The 8,529-nt window shown below is 47.0% G+C and overlaps 1 protein-coding gene across 1 annotated transcript; it reads right to left on the bottom strand.

The window, feature by feature from the left end:
• Positions 1–837: 837 nt before the first annotated feature.
• RACGAP1 (Rac GTPase activating protein 1) lies at positions 838–8,301 on the bottom strand. Its single transcript, XM_010021178.1, has 16 exons — positions 8,217–8,301; positions 7,258–7,460; positions 6,780–6,916; positions 6,494–6,563; positions 6,221–6,274; positions 5,401–5,478; positions 5,150–5,267; positions 4,860–4,990; positions 4,033–4,197; positions 3,599–3,694; positions 3,178–3,376; positions 2,725–2,830; positions 2,390–2,522; positions 1,582–1,717; positions 1,214–1,322; positions 838–913 (listed from the first exon to the last, which is right to left on the bottom strand). Exons 1-16 carry the CDS (start codon positions 8,299–8,301, stop codon positions 838–840), a joined length of 1,896 nt encoding a protein of 631 aa, XP_010019480.1.
• Positions 8,302–8,529: the final 228 nt, after the last annotated feature.

Here is an 8,529-nt window from a genome sequence, read left to right as displayed (position 1 = left end):
ACAGGTCATGACAGTTTTCCAGAGCTCAATAAAAAACAGTCTCTTTAAAAGTTTCTGTATGTGTTCCATAAATGTTTTCACACAGCACTGAGCAAGGTCACGTATCCCAGTTCGGGAAAGCAGGATTCCCAAAAGCAAGGATGCTCTTAACCCACTCTCAATCTCCTCACCAGTATGAGCAGCACTAGTCATTCATTCAGACTACTCTGGAATCTTTGGGGTTTGCATTTACAGACAGTTTTCCCTTTTAAATGCAGTACCAGGAAACATCTCTTTCCTAAGGTCACAGCCCCTCTGGCAGTTAAACAGAGCATCCTTTGCCCACCAGACAAAGGCAAGAGTGCCATCCTCAGGATTAAAGGCTACATGACCACAGCCCAAGTCACGAATTAGACTTGGGTGCTGCTGGAAAGACTTGGATCCAACAAATCAGCATCACTGCTGTGTGAAGAGCAGCTTTAAAAACCAAAATGAAGCTTTAAAAACCAAACAGCAAAACCCACAAACTTACAATCCTCATATGACTGTTCTACTCCATATGGGTACGAGTCTGGATGCTACTGAAGTGCCAGCGAGCTCCTCTAGGATTTTTTTTATTAATACTTGGAACAAATCCTGATAGTTACTTTCTTCACCAACACTAAATTCAGCACAGCATTAGATAATAAAAATACATTGCACAATAAAATCCCATTAAAAGTCTCAGTTAAGCTGGAAACTAAATGGAAAAAGATCTTATTACATAAGCTGCCAATGGCCATGGAGAGGACTTCTGTTTCTTGTACTGGTGCATACTGGTGTGCAAATGCTAGGACAATGCTACCTCCCAGGTCCGCTTCACTTCAGCATAGGAGATGCAAAGAAGTTACCCTGTTGCCCAAGCTGGGTTGTTGATTTGCTTTTGCTCCCAAATCTAGTTGAAGAGACATAGAAAAACAGCAGGTTTGCATTTGGGATGTAGAGGTTTAACAGGTTCCCTTCCCCAGGGTCTTTCACCCAGGTTGTACCCACCTCCCACACAAAGCATTGCTCTCCCTACCATAAGAGACCACTCATTAAGCGACCATGCAGCTTGCACTGTTACTACAGCATTGATGAGGGGAGAGTTGACTTAGTAAATCCAGGCTGCTCCCAGAACAGGTTCCAAAAGACTATTTTTAGTTCTCAACCTGCAGTGAGCCCAACACCTTCATAACACCCCACTGGCACTTACTTGGGGGTGGTTTTGCTGAAGGTAGAGCGGACCCTCTGGGACAGGGAGCTTGAAGATGGAGTCTTGGAGAGCTGGTGCTCCGGAGTAGTGAGGGGCCCAAGTATGCTCACTGCCAAAAAAAGAGGTAGTGAAGTGAGCAACATGGGGACAGCTGAAGCTTTCATTGCCATGCAAGGAACATTAGACATTTCCTAGCATCTGCCAAAAGTACTAGACAAAGATGGTGTTTTCCTGGCATGTTTTTCTTCCCTCTTCCTCCATGAAGCATGGCAGGAACGCTCCAGAGTCCCAAGCAGCTCCGATTGAGGGGCATTATTTTTACTGTGGGCAGCTGTACAGCCAGTAGTAAAGCAAAACTCAGGGATTACCTTTAAAATCTGGTGTCTGTGGTGTGGAGTAGGCATTGACATTCTCAATTACATGTGCTGGGTCAATGTTTTCTTGCTCTGTCATCATCAACTGGCTCCAGTAGTCCATAGGCAGCAGCAGAAGTCGCTCCACTACCTACAGAGAGACCCGTGAGCAGAATCATAGAATCACAGAAGCAGCCAAGTTGGAAAAGACCTTTAAGATCATCAAGTCCAACCATTCCCCAGCATTCCCAAGGCCACCACTAACCCCTGGCACTGAGGGTGTTGTATACACGGGCTGTGAACACTTGCAGGGACGGTGACTCCAGCCCTGCCCTGAGCACCATCTGGGCACGGAATTGTTCCTCAGCTCCAGCTAAACCTGCCCTGGGGCAGCTTGAGGCCCATTCCTCTTGTGCCATCCCTTGGGAGCAGGGACCAGCCCCCTCCTGGCTCCATCCTCCTGTCAGGCAGTTGCAGAGAGCGATAAGCTCCCCCTGAGCCTTCTCTTCTCCACACTAAACCCCCAGGTCCCTCAGCCCTTCCTCACCACACTTGTGCTCCAGGCCCTGCACCAGCTCCGTTGCCGTTCTCTGGCCCTGCTCCAGCACCTCAATGTCTCACCTGTAGTGAGGGGCCCAGAACTGAACACAGGACTCGAGGTGAAGCCTCACCAGTGCCCAGCACAGGTGGAAGATGTCACAGACCAGCACACAGCTTTGACACACTGACACCAGACCAGCATCACCTCAGCTCCCTCCAGCAATTCATTTGAATCTGTTAAACGGGACATATTCACCCCAAGCAGCCCCTTGTGCTCATCTACCTTGGGTTGTCGCTTAGTGTCCTGCAGGAGTGTCATAGGGTCAGGATCAGGTACTGCATGGGCAACTATTGTGGGGCCAAAGACTTTGGCCAAATTGGTGATGTCCATTTTAGTCTCTGGGCTCTGAGCCACCCTGTATTAAAAACATTAAGAGGATGTAGCTTCTCCCTTTCACTTGTCATTCAACTCCCCCATCCCACACACTGCAGCCTCTGAATAAGCATTTTTTTCCAGGATGAATATTTTATGTTCACAAGCAATTAAAAAAAGCCAATTACAAGAAGGCACCAGTGGCAACATCCCCCTTTCAGAACTACCAGTCCATTTGGACATACCTCTGCAGGTGGATCATGAGGAAAGCCAGGGTGTCCCTATTGGCCTGAGGAAGCTCACCAACTGCTTGGTACATAGCAGCAATGCTGTTGTCCTCATCTGAGATTTCTAGGGGAAAAAACCCAAAATGTTTAGACCTCAGAAAATGGTCCCAGAGGCACAGCTGCAATATTCCCCTCACAGCAAAAGCTAGCCTGAGAAACAAGGAAGCCAGCAACTTCACGTTTCCTATTGCAGTAATTTGGTATCCCACCCAAGTAGTAGAACTCGTTTCCTTCCTCTTCCAGAAGAGTACAGCAGAAGAGAGACCTTCCCAGCATATTGTACATCATCAACACAGCTGCAAGCATGAGGGCTCCAACAGAACCCTGGGGTCTCCCAGTTGACACTACAACTAAACCTGTGACCATCAAGCCTAGGGAAAGATTTTGAGGGGTCATTTAGCAGCTCCTTACCTGCAGCTTCCATAAAAGTCTTGTTTAACCGGAATGTGAGAAGGGGTTCTTTCAGGCTGCGTAGGAAGTCTTTGAGAAGGCCACAGATAGCATGGATATCATCCACTTTGCTGAGCAAAGGAACATTTTTTGCTCTAAGAAACTTCTCTTTCAGTTCCCTCACTGTCTTGTCACAGCCAGATACCCGGTAAAGGCCTGTCTGTACAGAAAGCATTGCTTAGAGGCACATGTAAAGCTGACATCCTGCTGCTCCCACTTGCTCTCCACACCTGAGCATCCTGCACAGCCACTGTTGCTCACCCACAGTCACCCACTGACCAGCACTATGCACACCATGAATAAGAGATGTTTGGGTTCATTTGTTTCCCTAACACCACAACCCATTTCATTAGCACTGTTTCACACCCCATTCTCTTTTTACCTCATGCAGCCCTCGCTGCTCGATCTCATTAACACAGTGCACTATGATGGAAGGGATCATTGGAGGAGTAGGAGGGACGAAGTCCATCAAGTTCCCCTGAAAGGCAGAAGGGAAAAAAATAAAGGAATATTCAGTCTTCAGACATGGAAAAATACTCTGTCAGGGATTCATAGCGAGATCTAAACTACATCCCATCAGTACCATGTGCAGGCTTGCCTACCCAGAGCTGCCATATTCCCAACTCCACACCCTCCTAATACGGCATCCCCAGCACCTACTACCCTGCTTCTACTCTAGCAAGCTCATTTGGGTTGGATTATGCACCTCTAAGCAACAGGAGCTCTTCTGTAGAAAGATTTGTTGGAGCCTCAGCATGTTCTTCCTTTAACCAAACAGAAGCCCGTTTGTGTTGGCAGCTCACCCAACAGACTCACCTCTCCAATTCTGACAGGAGTGCCTGTCAAGGTGGGGATGCAGGGAAGAGGACAGCGGTCCCGACACTCCGGGTGAGCGACCACGCGGCAGTCTCTGCACTTCAGAGAGATTTTTCCAAATTTCACCCTCTTTCCACATGGGACACATGATTCTGGCTTGATAACCTAAGGATTCAGAGCACACAGGTGAGAAGAGATTAATGCAATGTAGTAACTCAGCAAGACTTTCACATGTGAAGACAGGCTAAGAAAGTTGGGGCTGTTCAGCCTGGAGAAGAGAAGCTGTCTGGAGACCTCAGAGCAGCTTCCAGGGTCTGAAGGGGGCTACAAGGATGCTGGAGAGGGACCTTCATCAGGGACTGGAGCGATAGGACAAGGGGTGATGGGTTCAAACTGAAACAGGGGAAGTTCAGGTTGGATGTAAGGTAGAAGTTCTGCCTTGTGAGGGTGCTGCGGCGCTGGGAGGGTGCGGAGGCGCTGGCCCAGGGCACCCAGAGAAGCTGTGGCTGCCCCATCCCTGGCAGTGTTCAAAGCCAGGTTGGACACAGGGGCTTGGAGCAACCTGCTGTAGTGGAATGTGTTCCTGCCCCGGGCAGGGGGTTGGAACTGGGTGATCCTAAGGTCCCTTCCAACCCAAACCATTCTACGATTCTATGTTTCTCTGACTTAAACTGCATAACCATATAAGATAACTTATTTCCTGATCCATGCAGGTAACTGGAACAGTCAATATTGACTTGGGTAGCCTCTTACCAAGAGCTTGATATCACACCCATTTCAAAGTGGAAGGAGGTGCTTTTTCAAGTTCTTCCTGCCTGTAGACCTACCGTCTTCGAAACAAAGTCGTGCAGCCTCACTCCCCCATTGTTCTGTGGGGTGCCAGAGCCATCAGTCTCTGGTTTGGATTGCAGCTGCTTACTGCCTATGCTTGACTCGCTGCTCCAAGGCTGCAGAGGACCTGAGAGACAGAAGAGTGTTGACTGAGTGGAATCACACCCTACCCCACTTTGCTTTAGAAGCAAGTGTGCATCGTAAACCAGAAGCAGCTACCAAGGTTCTAGGAGGCCTACTAAGTAGTTGCTTCAGGATTTTGGACAAATGGAGACATGACACCTACCACTCTTCCTCCGAGTTTTCAGACTATAAGGCACAGTCTCGATAGTAGAAATAGCTTCAATTGGGCCACCATCACTGGGGACCATGAGAGTTGTCTTTGCTACTATGGATTCATTTCCCTGGAATGAAAAACATGCTGTTAGTGACACAATACTGACAGGACATGGGATGTTCTAGTTTGCTGGCCCAAGAAACAGGTATTGCAATATATAATTACTGGAAGCGCACACAACCCAGCAGGGACCAGCATACCTGGTCCACCGTGGAGCCAATTGACCTGGTTTTCTTCTGAGGACCTGGTGGGCCTTCAGTGAACTGCCTGGAAGAACGCTGAAAAGACACAGTATGTTTTTGACTATGAAGCAGTTCTGCTGTTAACACAATGTTAAATTAGTCCAGTATAACTAGAAGGACTTAAACAACCATCTGCACGTGCCACAGAAGTGTTAAGTTCTTCCACAGTACCTGTTCTTCATGGCAACTTCAAGGTTGCCATGAAGTATCAGGAGGCCTCAATATATTGCTCTTTCTAGGAATTCTCCTAGCCAGCTTTATAATCCAATTCAGAAAAGAGAAATAAAGGAGGAGAAGAAAACCAAACCCCAAACCACACACACAGAAAAAGAAGGGCAACTAACCAAGTCCCAGACTGTTCCCAACCCTGCTAGTGACGATTTCAGGCTGCCTTTTCCCACCTGTGCCCACTGCACACTAATAGCAGATGAGAACAAGCACAAGCTCCTTTACAGAACAGACTAATATTAACTTTCTACGTCATTTTCCCCTAATCTGGAAGCTGTTAATAATCTTCCAGTGCTTTCTTGCAAACTCTAGGCCATAACAGAACAGATATGCAGAACTCCAGTCGTTTTCAGTAGACAAACATCACAATTAACTTTCAGCCTAAGTCCACAGCACAGTTTTGAATTATAGTAGCAGCACATCCATCTGAAGTTTGACTGTGATTAGTAGCTCAGACATCATTATAGATGGCTGTGACATGACAGATGGTGCCATTGTGTCAGCTAAGGCTAACAATGGAATCTATTTGAAAGGGAAGAATTGAACATACCCGCTTCTCTCTCCTTTTCAGCCTGACAGCTTTCACTACAGAGGAATCCCAGTCCTGTGGGAAATACACAGCGCTGGTTAGCTCAGTGTAAATACCCTACAGCCTCTGGCCAGAACTTCATTAAATTTTAGCCAATGGCACACCAGAGCAATGCAAACCAGCTCTACCAGTTTAATACCACGGTAATTTAAACACAAGGGGTCTCCAGAGATTAACCCACCCTCCCCGAGGTTTTACAGTGGAGGAAAACTTTAGAACTTGGCGTTACATTACCAGTGACTCATCAGTCTTGTCAAAGCTGATATCTGACAGAAATGAGCCAGATTCATCTATTGTAGACAGCCTAAAAATAAAAAAAAAATTAGAAGAAACTTGTATCAGTTTGGCTTTCAGTCAGGCCTGGTTCCAGAACAATGCTACTGACTCAGAGGAGCTGTATTTCAAACTGGAATAGAAGCAAAACCCTACTGATAGGGGTGCAGCATGTGTCACAGAGGTACACGGCTGGCTTGATGTTTGACATTTGATCCTTGCTCAGACAAAATGCTCTTTTGCCTACCTTTTGTTGCCTGAACCCCCAGTAGAAACCCGTGGCCTGTTAAGAAAGGCAAGGGCAGACTTCTGTTCTTCACTGAGCTGAATACTCCCAGATGCATCACACATGAGCAGCTCTCGAATCAGTTGTATTTGCCGCTCCTGTAAAGGTAGATCATAGCAGAAGCTGCCACAGGATGAACTGTGTTTAATTACTGTATGAACCTTCTGAAGTGTTTCAGATGCCAGAGATACACCCTCAGAACTTGTGTCAATAGACTGCTACTGGCTGCAAAGCCCCTGCTCCAACAGGTAGTAGTGGCTCAGCTCCAAACAGCAGCAGGTCACCTTTTTCCAGACCAAAGCAGAAGACAACCTTTTTCCCAGGGAGGACAAAACCAGTAATCCTGAGTGCCAGTCTTTATTTTCCATAGATCAATGTAGTTCCATTGCCTTGTCTCCAACACTCTAGAGAGGTAACTGGTAATAAAGGAATTACTCACCAGCTTTTCACAGTCCGTTTCAGCTTTCTGCCTCCGTTTGATCTCTACATCCACTTGGTTGCGAGCATGTTTCAGCTTCACATCCAAAGCACTACGTTCAGCTTCAGTTTTCATGAGGAGGTCTTTGTACTTGCCAAGCTCGTGCTCCGTTTCCTGCCATTTTCTCCGATACTCTTCAAAGTTCTTTGCTAACTGAATGAACTCTGGAGAGAAAACACAGGTATCTTCAGCTACCCAGGCAAGCAGCAGAGATGCAGCAGCCCTCTTCACTGACAGCAGATAGCTAGTAACACAACCTGCTCCCAACTGAAGAGCAGAGCAGCCAGCCTTTTGGCAAATCCACCTACACTAGAGATGTTCAGGAGATCCTACAGTTTTTCATACTAAAGTCCTTCGTGTCAGCATCAAGCAGAAAAGCTAGAACACGAGACCTGGCATGCATGAAATCTGCTTGCTTGAATGTTAGGCTAAGAAAGTTCAGAGTGGAGAAGAGAAGCTGCTGGAGATCTCAGAGCAGCTTCCAGTGTCTGAAGGGGGCTACAAGGATGCTGGAGAGGAACTCATCGTCAGTGATTATAGTGAAGGGACAAGGGGTGATGGGTTCAAACTGAAACAGGGGAAGTTCAGGTTAGATGTAAGGAGAGTGGTGAGGTGCTGGCACAGGGTGCCCAGAGAAGCTGTTGGGTGACATGGACTAGTGTGAGGTGTCCCTGCCCATGGCAGGGGGTTGGAACTGGATGATCTTATTAAGATCCTTTCCAACCCAAACCATTCTATGATTCTATAATGTGGTCCTGCCACAAGCTCAGCATGTGACTTCCTATTTCTTAACAATGAACCCCCCCTCAAACCTCACTGCCTGTAGCAGTCTTATTACCCATAGCATCATCCATCAACTGATTCTTCAAGAACAGCAAATAATGTCTCTTCGCACAACCCCCCTCAGAAGCAGAACTTACGGTATTCATTTCCCTCACTTAAAACTTCAGCCTGGCGCACAAATTGGTTGTAAAGAGTCCGTAAGTTCAGCATCACAGTCTCCATCTCCATCTTCCTGCAAGAAACCAGAGTTTAACAAACAGCCCAGCCCTTTCTTTCCACCTCCAAACAGCAAACGAGTTACCAGCCCAGAGAAAAGAGGATCAGCTTTACAATTAGTTTATTTTTCAGGCAAGTTTTAGAAGCTGCACAAACAAGAATAAGAATTTAAAGTTATGTTTGATGGAGATACATGCAGCTGAAGTCTTCCGTAGGGTCACCCCTCCAGTCTAT

Source organism: Nestor notabilis, unplaced genomic scaffold (genome assembly GCF_000696875.1).
Source record: "Nestor notabilis isolate BGI_N333 unplaced genomic scaffold, ASM69687v1 scaffold31428, whole genome shotgun sequence".
Classification (NCBI taxonomy): Eukaryota; Metazoa; Chordata; class Aves; order Psittaciformes; family Psittacidae; genus Nestor; species Nestor notabilis.
Note: the sequence above shows the minus strand (reverse complement) of the source record. Positions and strands in the feature narration are given on the sequence as shown.

What these genes read in the sequence shown, in the direction of transcription:
- RACGAP1 (XM_010021178.1), bottom strand. Translation starts at nt 8,301, where the DNA reads ATGGAGACTGTGATGCTGAACTTACGGACTCTTTACAACCAATTTGTG. An exon ending in GGGGGTTCAGGCAACAAAAG is followed by an intron (nt 6,564 to 6,779) that starts GTAGGCAAAAGA and finishes TTTTATTTTTAG; the next exon opens with GCTGTCTACAATAGATGAAT. An exon ending in TTGGCTCCACGGTGGACCAG is followed by an intron (nt 5,268 to 5,400) that starts GTATGCTGGTCC and finishes TTTTCATTCCAG; the next exon opens with GGAAATGAATCCATAGTAGC.